Below are 20,346 nucleotides of genomic sequence, written 5' to 3' on the forward strand. Positions count from 1 at the left end.
TGTACAGCTGAACCATTTGTGTACACAGATACATCTGTAATGTGTGAACAACTCTAATGTTAGCTTTTAGGTTCCCAGTGAAGACAAGCTTAATCTTCCAGGTTTTTCATATTCTAATGCCGCTCTTTCATACTGTTTATTCACTTTGTTTTTAGTAGGCTAGAAACGCTTTTAAAATAAAAATACCATTAAGCAGGTACCCTTGGTGTATCTCTCAAACACCCCAATGGGTAGGTGTTAGTCTTTAAAGCGTTATGTTAGGCCAAAGCCTGTTACGATCCCAGCTTATAAACAGCTACTTGCATAGTTGCCTAGGCAACTGGCCAGAAAAGCTCGGAGTTATTACTTTAATTTTACACAGGGCATGCATGTTTACTTGGAAGTCCCCCCACTCAGGTCCTATTCAGGCGTTCGCTCCTAAGTCTGTGGGTTAAAAGTGGGGAGGGGATTTGGGCAAAAGATGCAAGTCCCACCTCACCATCCCTGGGCATGCCAGCCCCATGTTCTAAGGGAGGGTCTGAAACAGGATTTTCAATGCACAGAAACTGCCTTCAGACCTTTGCTTTCAATTTCTAGTCTCCCATCCCCCTCTCCTTAATTTTTAGTTAGGGAAAAAAGCGAATCAGTGGGGTATGATATAGGTGCAAAAAAGTATGTTGTGAAGGAAGTGCCTAGAGATAAGATTTTAGGTAAAAGGTAAAGAACCGCTGGGCGGTTAAGTCCACTCAAAGGTGACTATGGGGTTGCGGCGCTCATCTTGCTTTCAGGCCGAGGGAGACAGCATTTGTCCACAGACAGCTTTCCGGGTCTTGTGGCCAGCATGACTAAACCGCTACTCGTGCAATGGGACACTGTGACGGAAGCCAGAACGCACGGAAATGCTGTTTACCTTCCCGCCACAGTGGTACCCATTTATCTACTTGCACTAGTATGATTTCAAACTGCTAGCTTGGCAGGAGCTGGGGCAGAGCAATGGGAGCTCACCCCGTTGTGAGGATTTGAACCACCCACCTTCTGATCGGCAGGCCCAAGAGACTCAGTGGTTTAGACCACAACGCCATGCGCCCTGGCACTTGTGCCAGACCTCCATGCGCCAATAGCAGTTTAGTCATGCTGGCCACAGAAAGCTGTCTGTGGACAAACGCCGGCTCCCTCGGCCTGAAAGCGAGATGAGCACTGCAACCCCATAGTCGCCTTTGACTGGACTTAACCGTCCAGTGGCCCTTTGCCTTTTTTATGTTTAAGATTTTACCCCCATCCCTTCAATCCCTCTTGCATAATACTAGAGGCTGTGGCTACCCAATGAAGGACAGACAAAACGAAGTAGTTCTTCATGCAGCCTACAGTTAAAGTGCATGGAATTTAAAGTGCTGCGAGGGGCAGCAACGGCCACCAACTTGGACGGCTTTAAAAAGGGGATTGGACAAATTCATGGAGGCTACTAGCCATGCCGGCTATGCTCTCCTGTCTCCACAGTCGGAGGAATAAATGCTTCTGAATTTCAGCTGCTGGAAGCCACAGGAGAGGAGATCTCAGATCCTGCTTGCAGGTTTGACGCTAGACCTTTGGCCTCACACAGCAGGGGTCTTCTTATGGGACACCAGCACTGTTGGGGATGGGGTTTGTGTCCATGCCCCATCCCCACTTTGGGCCCATGTGCTTATAGGCAAATGCCTGAATAGGACTTTACTCATCACATATGAAAAGCAGCCTAGTTAGACCTGTCGGATGCGCCAAACACCTCCTAAAAAATCAGTTGTTCACCAAGGTCTAAGTGGCTTTTCCTGTTCAGTTGCTGACTTTCCTATAATACATGATGCTGTTTTTCCTGCATTTTGATTGTATTCTGATCTTTATTTCTATTATTTGATTGTACTGCATTGATTTGAATAAAGGCCATCGCTAAAACACACCCCTAAAATGCAATCTCTTAAATTATGGCTTCTCCTATCTAAAAGAGCACCATTACAGTGATATCTTGGTTTACAACCATAATCCGTTCCGGAGGTCCAGTTGTAAACCAAAACAGGTTGTAACCCAGGGCGCGCTTTCGCCAATGGGGCCTCCCCCCCCCCAAAAAAAAAGGTTGTAATAATTTAAAAAATTGGTTGTAATCCAAAAAAATGGACACGCACTTCAGGGTTTGACGTGGTTGTAATCCAAAACGGTTTCAAACCAAGGTACCACTGTATAGGCTCCACTCGGGTTTCATGGAAGCCAGATGTAAGGATAAAGAGTTTACTGGATTTTTATTTTAAATGCTTATGTGTTTTTACCTCCCCCCACCAAAAAAATACCTCCTTAAGTGGTACATCGATTTTCTAAATGAAGACAATATTGGAAAGGCTAGTTTAGGCTCATTCCTGATGGCGGCATCCATACATTCATTCACACACACAAACAAACAGTAATAATCTGACATCTGCTGTGCGTCTGCAACACACGAGCTAGACCACGTAGCCTGCAGAGCCAGGATTATCATGGGCGGGGGGGGGTCACGGATCACAAGAAATGCAGAGAGACGTGGGTGGGGTGAGATGGGGGGGAGGAATGCCAAAAGCATCATTGTCATGTTGTGTTATACCCACTGTATATTCATTGAGCCATAGCATTTGGAGCAGTTTCGCCTCTGTCAGTCCTCTTGGCTAGAGGAAACATGGTGCAACAAAGGTAAAAGGGGGAAAATAAAAATAAAAATAAACAATAGGGGGGAAAATACGTATATATTAAAAAGAGCATATTGGTTATTAGCAATGAAGATTTCAGAGACAGCGTATTACACCAATAACGCTACGGCGAGCGAGACAAACATCCAGGATCCCACCGTGGCTCCTTGCTCCTCATAAAAACAGGGGAGTTATTATCGACCTGGCAACCTCCAGAACTTTTGGGTTCCAACTTCCATCAGCCCCAACTGCATGGCCGACAATCAAAGGTGATGGGAGCTTTTAATACAAAACATTTGGAGGGCACTAGGTTGGGGAAAACTGCCTGACTGCATCCAGATCTCCTCAGTCTAAAAAATTCCTCCCACCCTCCAAAAAATAACCCCCACAGAGTTCTTCTTTGGGAGACAAGAGGTTAAAATGTTTAATTAAAAACAAAAAAGGATTTAAAAAATAGAGAGAGCCCAGTACTGTCTTCCTGAGAGCTTAGAAGTTTTTCAGAGGAAAGGGGCCACATTCTCTTCCCCATCTAAATCTTTGGAAAGCATGGAAGTTCAGCAATGCCGGAACAAATGTACATTTTTAAACGTGTCCAAGAGGGAGAGGACTTTACGGCCACATTTTCTCCACATGCTCCTTGGCAGCGTAAATGTGCACTTGCTGAGGCTCTGACACCAATGGTGGCATAACATGTTCAGTCTCGTTGGACATTTGGTGCCTTAACCGTTAACCATCCTGGCTTCTGGTAGTTACCAGTTCGTTTTGCTGCAGGAAGCTTCAAGTTCTACAACTGTGCTACACCACTATATATTACTTAATTGTCCAGCAGAACGACTGGCGTAGCTTGTTTTGCTTGCAAAGTCGAGGGGCTGATTAACAAACGCAATCCATTGCCTTTTGCAGTATCAAATGATGAGTTGTGTGTGCAAATGAATCAGCATGGGCCAGACATCACAGACAATACCTCCATAGTGTCTGTGTTTGAACATCACAAATAAACCAGAGTTTATCATGATGCAAATGAGCCTATGCGAGCCTTCCATGTTTCCCCTTCTCATCTGGTATGGCTCATGAGGAGACTGGAAACATTTGCTTCTGTTTCATCATCATCATCATCATCATCATTATTATTATTATGCAACTCAAACTGCGGATATATAGTCTTAATTTGGAGTAACTGAAGTTGGCCAACTTCACAAACTATGGCTTGAAGTTGGTTTGTTTCTGACAAACCATAGTTAAGCTAACCATAGATGGTTGAGTTCAGGCAACACAGCAAGCCACCGTTAATCAAAACGGAAATGAAATCTTCTAAATTTATCCTACCCGTACTGGGGAGAAGGCGAGTACAAGTCTGATGATTTGGCAATCTCAATCCCATCATGATAAACCAATGGCTTATTGTGATATCAAAATGTGCAGTCATAATCTAAAGTGCAATACTTTTCACGGCAGTCAGTTCATTCATTCAGCTGCAAGTCATTCGTTTTTTTAATAACTGAGTGATGTACGTACAGGTCTGAACCTCCCTTAATATGTTTGCTTATTTATTTCACAGCATGCATTCTTAAAACCCCAACATGCAGCACGGCTAGGAATGTAACCAGATGCATCGTGTGTCTTGGAGGCATTCACCATTTTGAGTATTCTCCAGAATAAATCTTATTTTATGCCTGCTTTTAAAAAAACAACTTAGCTTAACTGCAGGAACAGTGGGCAGGGATGATGGGAAACGCGGGCAAGGCATGCCTATTAGAATTCCTCCTCCATGATTGCAGTCATGGGATTGTTGTCTATCACATGACGGTGTATGTTTTGACTCCACAGAGTGGGAAGTGACGGAGACAGGATGTTTGTGTTACTGGGTTCCGTGAAGTGGGACTATTGTCCTTTGTTCTTTTTCTTTTTGCTGTCTGAGAGAGGGAGCCATGTTGCAGTGCTCCGTTTGTGCTTCTATGTAAATAAAGTAGATTAGCCAAAATGCTGAGTTGCTGAGGTCTGTCAAGAAAGCTGCAAAGACTCTGCAGATCCCTAAGTGTGCCGATGTCTGTTGGCATCGGTCGCTGTGATGTTCGGGCAGAAGAAAGCTTTTGAAGTTCCCAAATGAAAGACCAGGAGGGAGGGAACATGCCAGTTGGGCATGTGTCTCTGCTAGGGTCCTACTCAAGAGTAGGATGAGCTCCTGACATGGGGCAAGGGGTGGCTATTGCTACCAAATTAGAGAAGACAAGAGTTAACCCTAGAAATGTGGGTTTGTTCCACTGCCTTATGGTTGAGCAGTGTTCTCATCTGGCTGGCTATTCTTGACATGACTGAGCCGTCTTTTCAGCTGCAAAGAACTGGCGGCTCCCAATCCCACCAAGAAAAATGGAGGGTGGGGGCTTGGTACTTCACAACAGCTGCTCTCCACCTGGCCCCCCTCCCAACTTTCACTGTGGCACTACACGGATGTTTAAAAATGGCAGAAGTAAACTGCTAAGGTCTTAAACAGTCGTCACAAATAAATGAATGGTGCTAGTGGCACACTCCCAGGCTTCTGACAGAGTAAACATGACTTTCTGAAATCCTACTGAATCAGTTCTCAATACCCTGTGTTGAGATAGTTGGTCTTCAACTGGAGGGTTGGGACTCACTGCAAGGTCATACCTCAACTGAGTCAGAACAGTAGAAGTGCTACCATAAATATATTGAAAGATGAAGAAATGGGTCCTCAAATGTATGTTTGGACCAAAAGGTGAGTCCCAGGTTGAAGGTTATTGAGCTAAACTACATGTTTTGCAGAAGGGCACGGGTGCCTCCCCATAAGAGAATTCCTGTCAAGATATGACAGAGGCCCACTATCTACACTTTCATCATCATCATCAACATCATCATCATCATTTTATTTATGATTTTCAGTTTTATACATTTTAATAATTTTACGATCATTTCAACATTTCAAAACTTGACTTCCTTCCCCCTCTTTCTGCGGTTCCTTAACTTTCTTTTTAATATTTTCTGCATATCATTTATTCATCTACTTTAAAAATATCCTCTTGTAAAACTGCAGGTTATTACAATAATCCTGCCAGTGTTCTTATCCATTTACAGTTTATTTGTAAATATTCAATAAACCATTTCATTCTTTTACAAAAAGTAGTTTGTTGTCTTGATTCCCCCCCCCCCCGGTAAGTTTTGCCTTTTCTGCATATTTCATAAGTTTTTGTATCCATTCTTCTTTTGCTGGGACTTCTTCTTCTTTTCATTTTTGGGCAAGTAACATTCTTGCCACTGTAGTCAGATACTTGAATAAATTTCTATACAGTTTGGGTAGTTCTGTCCCTTAATTCCCCCAAAGGAAGGTTGGTTTTTTTAACAAAAGTTATTTTAAACATCTTTTTCAATTCATTATATATCATTTCCCATCATTTCCTATCTACACTTTCCTGAAACAGTTGAAGATATTTTTGTTCCAACAGGTTTTTTCCAGCTGGATAAATGGATATTTATCATGAGTGTCCACTTGTTAGGGTTTTAGTCTTGTTTTAAATATATCTGTTTTGTATTTTTAACTGTTTCTAATTCTTTTACGTGTAAATCACTTTGTAAATCAATTGTAGTAGTAGTAATAATAATAATAATAATAATATCATCAGTAGCTAAGGTTAAAGCTTTAGAAAACTAGCAAAATGATGCAATCCTGTGGACATGTCCCTGTCTTGACATGTCCCTGGCAGCCAATGAAATGGGGATGGGGACATAGGTCATCATACATTTCCTCCTAACTATATGTTGCTGGAAAAATGTGGTCAGCAATGTTGCCATCTCTCCCTCTCTGCATTCCTCTCCCTCCATATCCGATTATTCTAGAGTTACCCACAGTAATAACAACAGAGTAGATTTTGGCACCTTGCGTTTTATCACTGAAACATAGGTGAAAACATTTTACAAAGCACAAGAAGAAATATTCTGTTTCAAAACAAACCCACACTCAAAACCAAAATCCATAGTTGGGGGGGGGGGTAATGTTTATTAGACCGAATATCATAAAATAGTGAGCAAAGGGTGTGGGTTTTTTTAATATAAAAAAAGTTTTTCGAAAGTGTTCATCGATCTGGATGTTAAGCAAAGCAGGGGATAGATATGAGGGAGGGAAGGAGAGAGAGAGAGAGAGAGAGAGAGAGAGAGAGAGAGAGAAAGAGAGAGAGAAGCAAGCTTGGTGTTAAAAACCCCTACCTGCATTATACAGTGGACACTCGGGTTGCGAACGTGATCCGTGCGGGAGGCACGTTCGCAACCCGCAGCGTTCACAACCTGTGTGCCTGCACACGACCAGGTTGCGATTTGGCGCTTCTGCGCATGCGCAAAGTGTGATTTAGTGCTTATGCGCATGCGCCAAAACCTGGAAGTAACCTGTTCTGGTACTTCCGGGTTCGGCGCGGTGCGCAACCCGAAATCGAACAACCCAAAGTGTCTGTAACCCGAGGTATGACTACATGTAAAGCAGTAGTCCTGCATGTAAACCGTCATGAGTTTCTAAGTGTGCTGAGAGTTGATAGGCAACCCCTGCTCCTGTTTCAGAGCTACAATTCCCATAATAGTTTAACGACCAATGTCGCTTCCCAGTGAACTGTAGCTCCGAGAGGGGAGCAGGGGTCTCCTAACAAATCTCAGCACCCTTAACACACTAACACTTCCTGCGACTCTTTGTAGGAAGCCAGGATGGCTTAAAGTGGCATTATACTGTTTCGCTGCTTCTCGTACTGTCGCTGTACTCACTTCTACGGCATAGTGAAGAGCAGAGATGGAGGGGTGCAGCGAGAGGTTTTCCAGAGGTTTGATGTGAGGCTTCTCCCAGCCGGAAGCCAGCGACCATTCGATGAAGAGCATGTTGTCGGTGAAGACAGTCCCAAACACCAGGCCTTTCGGGTCTGGCTTCTCTTTGAAAGTTGCAGACGGGGTGATGATTAGATCAGCAGCCTGGGCAGACGAAAACAACAGCAGCACATGAAAACACATGTAAAGATATATTGATGGTGTCCTGCTGAAACAATACCGAGACTAGATTTCAAAGATGGCACAGCAAGAAACTAAGTGTGTTTTGGTTTGGGGGCTTGCCCACACGGCCTGTTTATTTAGCAGTTAGACAGGTCTGCTTGTACAAAAATTCTTCTTTGGCGATCACTCACAGCAATTTAAAACAGGAATTCACACCCACTCGCCATGGGAAGCCATTCAGCAATGATGGCGGATTCTGCGAGGGCATGTGGACCCTGTCCATTGGCCAGGGATATTAAGTGCTGACACCGGTCCTTTCAACCAGTGTTGGTGCTGACCTTTAAAGCCCTAAACGGCCTCGGTCCTATACAGCAGTACCGCTGGTTAAAAACTTAATTCGTTCTGGAGGTCCGTACTTAACCTGAAACTGTTCTTAACCTGAAGCACCACTTTAGCTAATGGGGCCTCCCGCTGCCGCCGCGCCACCGGAGCACGATTTCTGTTCTCATCCTGAAGCAAAGTTCTTAACCCGAGGTATTATTTCTGGGTTAGAAGAGTCTGTAACCTGAAGTGTCTGTAACCCGAGGTACCACTGTATACCTGAAGAAGCATCTCCACCCCCATCATTCAGCCCTGACACTGAGGTCCAGCGCCGAGGGCCTTCTGGCAGTTCCCTCACTGCGAGAAGCCAAGTTACAGGGAACCAGGCAGAGGGCCTTCTCGGTAGTGCACCCGCCCTGTGGAACTCCCTCCCATCAGATGTCAAAGAAATAAACAACTGTCTTACTTTTAGAAGACATCTGAAGGCAGTCCTGTTTAGGGAAGTTTTTAATATTTAATACTGTATTGTTTTTAACACTCAATTGGGAGCTGCCCAGAGTGGCTGGGGAAACTCAGCCAGATAGGTGGGGTATAAATAATAAATTATTATTATTATTATTATTATTATTATTATTATTATTACTACCACTACTACTACTACTACTACCAAGGATTTTGATTTTTGGAAAACAAGATAACACCACTGCAATCACATGGCACACACTGCCCTAAGTAAGCACAGGACTGCAAGCTGAAAAACAGAATTAACATTCATCCTGCACCAAGACACGTGCACCAAAAAAACCCGCGAGAGAATAGGGTGGAAAACCGCAGGTTCATTTCCTCGATGCAAAACGTCTGCGTTGAGGAAATGTTAATGCTGACTTGTCAGGATGTAAAATTGGCACCGAAGTCTTCTATGTAGGCAGGCGGGGAAAGCACTGCATGAAATGCTGTCCTTACAGAACCAGCAGTGGCTGCGAAAGGACAAAAGCGGCTGCGTGATTGTGCTGGCATTCAGAGCCACCATGTGGGGAGCCTGGTCTTTGTGGGGAGCCTCGGCAGGTGGCAACTTCGGAGGCTCAGAAAGCAAACGGAATGGGACAATAAGTACATATGCAACAGCTATTTTAGTTTGTTGGTGCCTGTATCTAATCTGCAGGGGGGCAGGGGGGATGGACTGGGGAAAGGCGGCAGCTCAGTGGTAGAGAATCTGCCCTGCATGCAGAGGGTTCCAGGTTCAATTCCCAGCATTTCTAGATTTGATGGGGAGAAGCTGCTGTCTTAAACTGTGGAGAGCTACTACACGGGTGGCGCTGTGGTCTAAACCACAGAGCCTAGGGATTGCCAATCAGAAGGTTGGCGGTTTGAATCCCCACAATGGGGTGAGCTCCCGTTGCTCGGTCCCTGCTCCTGCCAACCTAGCAGTTTGAAAGCACGTCAAAGAACAAGTAGATAAATAGGTACTGCTCTGGCGGGAAAGGTAAACAGCGTTTCCGTGTGCTTCTCTGGTTTGCCTGAAGCGGCTTAGTCATGCTGACCACATGACCTGGAAGCTGTCTGCAGACAAACGCCGGCTCCCTCAGCCAGTAAAGCGAGATGAGCACCGCAACCCCCGAGTCGTCCGCAACTGGACTTAACGGTCAGGGGTCCCTTTACCTTTACCTTTTACTTAAAAACATGGGGCGGTAGTCAGCGCTAGGCATATTGACTTACCTTTTAACTTGTGCTCTCTAAGCACAGGACTGCACTTTCCAGGTATGTGCCTGAGTGCTATCATCATCATCATCATTTACAGTAGTGGACAAAATTGTGGAAACCTTTTGGGGAAAGTGTGTTTCTGAGGTTTGATGGCTTATGACACCACTTTTTTTTTTTTTTTTAGTAATACCATAAAATTATATATCAATGGAAACATAATTTAATGAAGAATGTAATGTAAAGTTTGTTCAATTATCTGCATTCTATCAAAAGTTAGAGCCAAATAACCAGAAAAAAGGAAGCACAACTTGCTTAGGTTGATATGCAGTAGCTTTCTGTCATTTGAATATAGCCAATGAGCATGATTGCTTAGAGAGCCAATCAGGTGTTATGAGCCATCAAACCTCGGAAATACACTTTCCCTAAAAGGTTTCCACAATTTTGGCCACTAGTGTGTTACCTGACCTTTACTGCTGAATCGGAGCAAACAGCAGTTCAGTTTTTCTACAGGATGCTCTGATTCAGTGCTGAGTTGGTTTCCACAGGAAAAGCGGGGGGGGGGGGGAGGAAGAGAAAAGGTACTCGGACATAGACCTGGGAAGCCCAGATCTGTGCCTAGAAATGTAGAAGAACATATCCTTGGTAACATGCTCTGGTTATATCTCGCTTGGACTACTGCAATGCGCTCTATCCTGAATGCGGCAGCTAGACTGGTGACTGGGAGCGGCTGCCGAGACCATATAACACTGGTCTTGAAAGACCTACACTGGCTCCCAGTACATTTCCGAGCACAATTCAAAGTGTTGGTGCTGACCTTTAAAGCCCTAAACTGCCTCGGTCTAGTATACCTGAAGGAGCGTCTCCACCTCCATCATTCTGCCCGGACACTGAGGTCCAGCGCCGAGGGCCTTCTGGCGGTTCCCTCACTGCGAGAAGCCAAGTTACAGGGAACCAGGCAGAGGGCCTTCTTGGTAGTGGCACCCGCCCTGTGGAACGCCCTCCCACCAGATGTCAAAGAGAAAAATAACTACCAAACTTTTAGAAGACATCTAAAGGCAGCCCTGTTTAGGGAAGCTTTTAATGTTTAATAGGTTATTGTATTTTAGTGTTTTGTTGGAAGCTGCCCAGAGTGGCTGGGGAAACCCAGCCAGATGGGCGGGGTATAAATAAATTATTATTATTATTATTATTATTATTATTATTTCAAATTTCTGTACCCAGCATAAAATTCTGCGGGTTGCATTTCACTAATGTTTACTCAGAATGTTCCTACACTGAAACCAATGCAAATGGCTAACTAAGACGTGTTAATTTCAGTGGGTCTACTTCTGAGAAAAAGCTAAGCCGAATGTAGCCCCACGTGTACACATTACTATCCCAGCAGCCTGCATGCACTAAGAAAGAAAGAAAGAAAATAAATGGGGTGTGCACAAAACGTTTGCCTGATGTTAGTCATTTGGTAACATGAGCAGGCGCAGGAAAACTGAAGTGCATTGTACCCTGAAGGGGAGCCCCTTGAGGGTGACCACAAACACCTGCAGAGGCTTATAATTTGTGGTTTTCCATTTAATCTGGAACTGTAACAGTTTTCTTATACGGTACTGTCGGAAGCCGCTGCCACAATTCAGGCAATTTTCCTCTGACTGCCAGAGGAAAGAGAAGAAAGCATTGGCGGCCGGTCCGTTAGGGCATATGGAGAACAACACCCCCCACCCCCGGCCTTCCTCCCCGCCTCAATTTGCCTACAATGGTACCTCAGGTTAAGAACTTAATTCGTTCCGGAGGTCTGTTCTTAACCTGAAACTGTTCTTAACCTGAAGCACCACTTTAGCTAATGGGGCCTCCCGCTGCCGCCACACAATTTCTGTTCTCATCCTGAAGCAAAGTTCTTAACCCGAGGTACTATTTCTGGGTTAGTGGAGTCTGTATCCTGAAGCGTCTGTAACCTGAAGCATATGTAACCTGAGGTACCACTGTATTTACAACCAGTCTAGGGGGTAGCACTCACTACCTGGCTGTTAACCAGGAGGCTGGTGGTTCGAGCCCACCCAGGGAAGGCTGTGGGCGGGATTCCTGCATTGGAGAGGATTGTATGATTCTTCCTCCTTAGCTTCAATATTGCCTTAGCATAACTCTGCCTGGAGGAGGAGCAGGAGGAAAACTAGAATTAGTTGGTCCTGCCTTGTCACTGGCTGTGGATCTACCCAACTGCTGATCTCCTCTGCCCTTTGCCCCTCTAGTCCCAATAGGAAGGGACCACCCAGGAAATGTCAGAAGCAGGGAGGGGGAGAAGAGTGTTAATTTGTGGAATAATAATAAAATAATAATAATCTTTTAGCCACATCAGTTAACAAACATGGATACATATGCTATAATGTTACTGTTTCAGTTAAACAAATTGTTTTAATTGTTATTCAGGAAATGATTATTTTTCCCCTTCCAATAAAGTACAGCAGAAAAGTTGCCCAAATATAAACAAGTTAACTTATTAAACCTCGCAATAATTTCATAATTATCTGTAATAGAATAACCAAATCAGTAATTTGTGATATATTTGTAAAAAGTACTCTGAAAATTTAATATTCCAAAAATGAAACCTTCATCTGGTTGTAAATATTAAGATTATACCAGCAAGAATGAGTCTTTGGGGGGGGGGGAGAAAGATTTAAATCAAGTCTTACTGACTAGTGATTTAAATCGATTTGATTTAAACCAAATCCACCCTGCCTTTCCTGCTTCTTCAAGCCCCTCCTGGTCCCTCCTCCACTTGTGACGCATCCTGCACCTCCTATCTCCGACTGCTCCATCTCTTCCCTTTCGTCCATTCCTGGCTCCTGCTTCGCGGGTGGCACAAAAGCCCATAAATCACTGACCGTTGGTTTTTTTTTACAGGAAGCATGCAGTCGTTCTTCTGTGTTTTTAATCGCAGATACGTTTCCAGAGCTTAGTAGGGCATTGGTGAGTGGCGGAGTGTTTGGGGGAAGAGCAACAGTCATTCCCAGACTTGGCTCTAAGCTGTGAGGAATCTTTATGCTACCACATCGCTTGGAACGACAAGCTCTCGAAGGCAGACGCTGTACGATGAGCCAAAACACGTCTGTAGCCGGAGTCTGCGCTCCGACCAAGTTAAGTAACAGAACCATAAGGCAAGGCAGTGCTTACTGCTAAGACTCTACTGTGACCTGGCTTTTTCTTCTTCTTTTTTTAAGGGCTTGTTCCTGCAGGGCCATCTGCTCCATCTATTGGCCTGCTTATCTCTCCCTCCGCCTCCCCCCACCCTCCAGCTCCCTTTCATTCAGGCAGATGGAAGACAGAGAGATGGGCCTTTTGAGGAACGGTTGAAGGAAGGAGTCGGATATGTTGAGCATGAAGAAGATAGGACTGAGATATCTCCAAATATCTAAGGAGTCTGAAGATGGAGCAAGCTTGTTTTCTGCTGCTCCAGGGGGTAGGAAATATCCGATTCCAATTACAGTGATATCTCAGGTTAAGAACTTAATTCATTCCGGAGGTCCGTTCTTAACCTGAAACTGTTCTTAACCCAAGGTACCACTTTAGCTAATGGGGCCTCCTGCTGCTGCCGCCGCGCAATTTCTGTTCTCATTCTGAAGCAAAGTTCTTAACCCGAGGTACTATTTGTGGGTTAGCGGAGTCTGTAACCTGAAGCGTATGTAACCTGAAGTGTCTGTAACCTGAGGTACCACTGTACAAGGAAGGAGATTCCATCTCGATAGAATCATGGAATTGCAGAGTTGAAAGGGACTAAAACTTAGGAAGAACTTTCTGATGGTAAGAGCTGTGCAAAAGCGGAAGGGACTACCTTAGAAGGTGGTTCACTCTCCTTCATTGGAGGAGGTTGGACGGGTTATCTGCCAGGGATTTTTTAGCCGTGGTTCCTGCATTGCGGGGGGTTGGACTAGATTACCCTTGAGATGACCATCCCAACAATTCTATGATTCCATGTCCAGCACAGAAACAGGGATTCTGGCTTCTGTAGAGCAGGGTTGGCCAACTCCCAAGAGACTGCGATCTACTCACAGAATTAAAAACTGACAGTGATCTACCGCCTTTTGGGGGGTTCAGGTCAAAGTTGTTGAGCTTGTTTTAGGAAGGAAGGGGAACAGCCGCTCACCAACAGATCAGTATACTCCATCTTCCATTCTGCAGATTCTGGAGGGTGGGCCAAGGGTGCGAGGCAGGATTCTAATTTAACAATGGAAAGGGACCCAGCGATAGACCGCGATCTACCAAAACCTCCCGGGGATTTAACAATAGATCACGACCGACCTGTGGGACATCCCTGCTGTACAGGGATGTTTCAGAATGTCAATGCTGAACTTCACAGACTCAGTAGGCATAAAGGAAACGATCTATACTCCACCTAAACACAGACTTTAATGCAAAGAAATGCAGCCTTCCTCCATACACAACACTCCTTTAAATGGTTCCACATATTTTTTTTGGGGGGGGAGATGCAGAGGGAAATCACTAACCCTCAATTATTATGGTTTGGAACTTTGGAGCCAAGCTACAATAAATGAATAAAACAGGTAAAGAACATGAGACTCTTAACCTCAGGGTTGTGGTTTGAGCCCCACGCTGGGCGGAAGATAACCGCATTGCAGGGGGTTGGATGAGATGACCCTCATGGTCCCTTCCAACATTATAATTCTATGATTGTAGCATAGGCGCAATACCACAGGGATGGGAAACTTGGGGTCCAGAGGCCGGATGTGGCCCTCCAGGTCTCTCTGTCTGGCCCTTAGACCTTCACTGGCACTGTGTGGCACTCAACTGCTTTTGCCTGGGATATGTCCTGGATTTCTGATAACGCCTCTTCCATATTTAGATGGGGGACAGAAATGGGTGTGTGATTGTGTGTAGACGCTAGCCGGCTGGAGAAAGGTAACATTTGCATCTGTTGCTCCACCCACTTTTGCCTTTGACCCCGCCCACCTCTGGTGTGCGGTCCCCAGAAGGCTATGCAGCCCTTGTCTCTCTACCCCCAACAATACTGATTAAGAGTCCTCTGTGCTACTTTATTCTGGCTTTATTTTTCCATTTTATGTTTGTTCCTGGACGAATCTAATAGGAAACAGACCACACACAGACACGCGGCGATCATGTCACCGCAGCGACCTTGGATCCATATCAAGTCCGATTCCAAGAAAACGTAAGCAGTTTCAGCAGAAACACAGTGCCCATCAAGACAACAGGAAGGGAGATTACTGTGGAAAAAAACAAACTGCCTGTTCATATCTCTTGTGTGTCTGCGAAAACCAGCTCATTCATGGTTTTTAGAGCGAGCTTTCGTAAGAACATATTAACTTGTGCCAGGGTAATTTTCCTTTCCCACCCAAGGTACTCTGAAAAGCACACAGCCTTCTTCACAGTAGTATTCCTGCCATAAAGATACACCCAATTACGGCAGGATTTATTCCTTTCTTACACATTTAGACAATTCAATAGACACACTGGCTCCCCAAGCCTCTTTACGACAAAATTATATTCAATGCCTTCAGAGAAACAATTTAAAATCTGAAAAAGAGTCACCAAAGCTTTTTAAAAATCCACAGTAAGCAAGAGCGTAGATAAAATGTGCAAGCTTTAGACAAGGTTCACTGCAAATATTACAAAGCAGATGCTAACATGAGCCATATTCAGACTGTACTCAAAGACTGTCCATTTTCAGACATTTGATGAAGGCTGTGGTTGTTGTTGTTTTTTAAAAAAATCCAGCTAGTTTTTGAATTTGGGATGCTGGGTGCTTCCAGACTAAAGTTTATTATGGGATGGGGTGCTCCTCACGCATGTGAGATTTTTTGTAGCATCCACACTATGTTGTTATCGTGAGAATACCAGTCTGTATTCCCTCCCCATTTAATCCAGATTTAACCTTTCACCAGGGCAGGGTGTGGAGGAAATAAGCAAAAAAGCAAAACTGAAAAAAACAACCTGTTTGTAATATCTCAATAACTCATTTACAAGTAAAGTCACCATCTGCGAGCTCCTTCTCTATTTTGTACTTAAAATTAAATTGAGGTTTGAGGAAGATGGTGGACTTGATGTCTCTTGTCGATGGTCTGTTGTCAGAGATAATTATGTGGTGCTTAATGATAGCCAGGCCATAAATCCTAGCTATCACATTCTCTCTTGGAAAACAGAGAGAACAGGGTTCTCTGATGCCCGGAAAAGGCTGCTTTTCACGCTGGGAGACCAATAAGTATCAAGGGACTCAACTGGGAGATGAGTGATATAGGGCAGGGGAACCAAAATTGTGCCCAAACACCACATACTGTAGTAGTCCTGAGGGTCAGTCCTTAGGGCATAAGGTCAGCAAAACCTTCCTTTTTAAAATTACTTTTCAGGCTGTTATTAGTTACGACTAAGATGACCCATCTGTCAATTGAAATTTACACCTGGAATGTGAGCTGGCTGCCGGCTTAAGACGAGGCGATCCTTAAAAGGCTGAAAGCAAAGCAAAATTTGCCAAAAGGAAATCAAAAATTGAAACCATACAGATCATGGCCTGGAAGGATACAAAGACACAGCTCAACTCCAAAGGGATAATAAAGTGCAGTGGGGGCTGTTCAGGACTCCTGTTTAAGGTTCCATGTCCTCTTCCAGGATACTCCATTATAGTGGTACCTTGGTTCTCAAATTTAATCCGTTCCAAAAGTCCACTCCAAAACCAAAGCGTTCCAAAACCAAGGCACGCTTTCCCATAGCAAGTAATGCAAAATGGATTAATCCATTCCAGATTTTTAAAAACAATCCCTAAAACAGTAATTTAACATGACTTTTACTATCTAACGAGACCACTGATCCATAAAATGAAGGCAATAAACAATGTACTGTAGTCACACAATCAATCAATCAATCAGTAGCTGAACTGGGTTTCACACAATCACACACAAAAAAGAGAGCCACAAAATGCAAAATAAATAGCAAAAACAGACAGACCTCAGTGTAACACTCAAAACGGAAGTGTGGAACTCAAAACGGAAGTGTGGAACTCAAATCGGAAGCGTAACACTCAAAACGGAGCACGTTTCGACTTCTGAAAAAAGTTTGCAAACCAGAACACTTACTTCCGGGTTTGCAGTGTTTGGGTTCCAAGTTGTTTGAGTACCAAGGCGTTTGAGAAACAAGGTACCACTGTATACCCGCTTCCAAGTTTTCACTCACAACAATCTGTCAGGATTCTGAGGAAGGAATTGGAGCTGTTTTCTTCACCCCTAAAAAGCTCTGAAGTTTAATTGCTCCAGGAGCCTTCACGACACCCCCACCAAGACTGCAATGTTTACACATGTCCACAGCGCTACAGGCTGACTCCATCTGCGTGCCTCTTAAGGACAATGCTTTGCACAGAGCAGAGAACTGCCACAGGCACTCCTGCTTTAGCAAACGACATACCTTGAAAGATTCGATCGCATGCTTTGTGGCTGCCTCCATACATCCAGTGGCGCAGTCATTTTGACAACCCTGCAAGAAACAAAAAGGCAACATGGTTTTGAAGAATGTAAGCATATGTTCTAGGGACTCAAAAATGGGGAAACGAAGTCAATTACTGCTTTGGGCAAGACTACCTGAGGGCTACAGTTTTCGCAGCCTGCCAGCGTACAAGACATCTTGTTCTGTGCCTTCGACTCTTTCTGGCTCACAAGAGGATTGGCTAAATCCTACTTTGTGCCCAGCGCTAGGGACCCTGAGACCCCGAGGAACAACAGCACAATTGTTTCAAAATTAAAACCTGGACTTGGCAGCAGTCTGCAATTCTATCTGTTCAATCAATCATCCATACATTTATTTATTTATTGACCTTTTTTAATGACCCCGCCCCGGCCCTTTCTCTAGGATGAAAAATCAAAACCAAATGCTAGTTGCGTTCCAAAGAGCAGCCCTGTACTCCTGGCAGCAGTCTAGAACAGCAACTTGCAACTGGGGACAGGAAAGACATTTGACTCAGCTCCCATTTAAAGGAGAACCGACCTATTCCACACTTTCCAGAGCAATCTGCAATTTCAAACACAGTGCTTGCCTCTGAAATTCGCACTTGTGCAATTTTGCAATGCAGCTCTGCAGGGAAGTAACATACACATAAACTAGGTTAAAGTGTGCAAAAGAACACATATACAGTGGTACCTCGGGTTAAGTACTTAATTCGTTCCGGAGGTCCATTCTTAACCTGAAACTGTTCTTAACCTGAAGCACCACTTTAGCTAATGGGGCCTCCTGCTGCTGCCGCGCCGCCGGAGCATGATTTCTGTTCTCATCCTGAAGCAAAGTTCTTAACCTGAAGTACTATTTCTGGGTTAGCGGAGTCTGTAACCTGAAGCGTATGTAACCTGAAGTGTATGTAACCTGAAGTGTATGTAACCCGAGGTACCACTGTATTAATGGGGAGGAGATTGAACTGGACAGAAATGGCAAAGATGACAGCGAAATTAAGAGATCCAAACGATGAAGAATCGAGGCCTTCCATGCACTATTTTTAAAAAAATATTACAGTCAAATGAAATCACGGGCAGGATTTGAGATCAAAGTGGCAGAAGAAGGACGATAACATAATTGCAATAGAAAAAACTTTGTGCAATAGATAAAGATACAATGTCGTAGAAAATGTTTTGAGTAAATGGGGAAATGGGGGGTGGGAAGTCAATTCATGAAATAACGTAACTATTTGATTCAAAGATTGTTGTGAAAATGTTTGAAAAAACTGATTAAAAAATTATACAGCAAAAGATTAAATGAATGAATCGCAAACGGATGTGTAAATCTGGAGAACAGAAGGTTAAGACTGGGAAAATGAGAAACCAAGAGAAAACAAAATGGACGCGGGTGGCGCTGTGGTCTAAACCACAGAGCCTAGGGCTTGCCGATCAGAAGGTCGCCGGTTCGAATCCACGCAACGGGGTGAGCTCCCGTTGCTCAGTCCCTGCTCCTGCCAACCTAGCATTTTGAAAGCATATCAAAGTGCAAGTAGATAAACAGGTACCACTCCGGCGGGAAGGTAAACGGCGTTTCCGTGCGCTTCTCTGGTACGCCAGAAGCGGCTTAGTCATGCTGGCCACATGACCCGGAAGCTGTACGCCAGCTCCCTCGGCCAATAAAGCGAGATGAGCACAGCAACCCCAGAGTCGGTCACGACTGGACCTAATGGTCAGGGGTCCCTTTACCTTTACCTCTACCTGCAAGAAAACCAGTGACTTAGCAATCCTCTCTTTTCCTAAGGATGGAGTGAATGTAACTCTGTTAACAGAACCTGCTTAGTCCCTGCATGTGTTTCTAAAATCCTGTGTGCATTTACTAGCACTAACAGGATTGTCAGGATTTGCACATTGCCTTTCAGGTCAACTGGAGGTCAGGATGATTCAGAGGTGAGCAACTCAGCAACTGGAGTCTCCTGAAGGATCCAGCAGTCCATCAATCTTCCTTTGATATTCTATGCTGTTCCCGGGTGACAACCAACCTTTCAAATGCAGCAGGAGATTAGGCAGCTTGGCAAAATGCCTGCAAGCAGAGTCCTCTGCAATGCAACAGATAATATAGCTCTTACCCCTCTTTAAGCCCCAAAGGAAAGGGAAGGCAGCATCAGGGTGTGCCCAGCAATCTCACCCACACCCCTCCCTGCTTGTGCAGAAAGCAAAAAAGAAAAAGCTTCACCTGGGAGTCTTAAATATGGTTGGTGCGCTGTGTAGGGCTTAGTGCCTCACTAAAGCTGCCAGGGCTTGTTTGAGCCTAAGTTTCTGGGGAAAGACCTTTGTGTGTCGAGGACCCCCAAGACACCCCTGAATAAAAACACGTTCACACATCATTTTTGTTTTGGTTTTTAGCATAATTTTGGCCACAACTTTATTGAATTACAGTAAGTGAGTGGTTGCTTAGGCATTGGTTAGCGACTGTCTGTTCCCACTTGGAGGTAGGAACAGAACTGACAACCACACCTGCATGGAAGTCAGTAAGGGTAAGCAATTTTGGGGAGAGAAAAAGCTGGGTGCCAGGCTCACACCTCTCCCCAAATGCTCCCTGGGGCTCTTGCATGGCCCTAGCCCTTTGCCAGGGATTCGGACAAAAGCATGGCAAGCCCCTGGATTCCTTTAATGGAATACCTTTGCAGCAGCAGCATTGAAGGGGCAGGCAAAGCTCATCCCCTCCACCAACCAAAAAATTAACCAATGTCTAACCGCAACTGCCAACCTGCCAACCTAGCAGTTCGAAAGCATGTCAAAGTGCAAGTAGATAAATAGGTACCGCTCCGGCGGGAAGGTAAATGGTATTTTCGTGCGCTGCTCTGGTTCGCCAGAAGCAGCTTAGTCATGCTGGCTGCACGACCCGGAAGCTGTAGACAAACGCTGGCTCCCTCAGCTTATAGAGCGAGATGAGCACCGCAACCCCAGAGTCGGTCACGACTGGACCTAATGGTCAGGGGTCCCTTTACCTTTTAACCACAACTTACAAGTTGTGACAATTTGCTACGCAGTAGGCAAAACCCAAATGCCACCAGCCAATCAGCCAAATGGTAAAATTCCTACCAGGCCCCTGCTCCAAAGCAAACGACCCCATGACAGGCACAGCAAGGTCAGCGCGAACAAACCCTAAATAAAGGGAGGGTGGGCGGGTGATCCGATGCGTGCAGCGAAAAGAAGAAGCTCAACGCTGTACACAGGGACCTATACAG

General features: G+C 44.8%; 2 protein-coding genes across 3 annotated transcripts in view; one reads left to right on the plus strand and one right to left on the minus strand.

Moving 5' to 3' along the window:
- Positions 1-20,346, minus strand: part of BCAT1 (branched chain amino acid transaminase 1) — a 60,094-nt gene that overhangs the window by 25,128 nt on the left and 14,620 nt on the right. Inside the window, exons 2-4 of one of the 2 annotated variants that reach the window (XM_081023139.1) lie at positions 17,082-17,150; positions 7,425-7,625; positions 2,589-2,645 (exon numbers count right to left, since the gene is read on the minus strand). In XM_081023139.1, the coding sequence (XP_080879265.1) occupies positions 2,589-2,645; positions 7,425-7,625; positions 17,082-17,150 (327 nt within the window). The remainder of the gene's footprint in view (positions 1-2,588; positions 2,646-7,424; positions 7,626-17,081; positions 17,151-20,346) is intronic. The other variant, XM_081023140.1, reaches the window with a different exon arrangement.
- The window catches only part of RECQL (RecQ like helicase), a 66,173-nt gene continuing 58,702 nt past the window's right edge, over positions 12,876-20,346 (plus strand). The window contains exon 1 of the mRNA XM_081022864.1: positions 12,876-12,886. The gene's annotated coding sequence lies outside the window, so the exon portion shown is untranslated. The remainder of the gene's footprint in view (positions 12,887-20,346) is intronic.

This window comes from Podarcis pityusensis (genome assembly GCF_964106645.2).
Source record: "Podarcis pityusensis genome assembly, chromosome: 10".
Lineage (NCBI taxonomy): Eukaryota > Metazoa > Chordata > Lepidosauria > Squamata > Lacertidae > Podarcis > Podarcis pityusensis.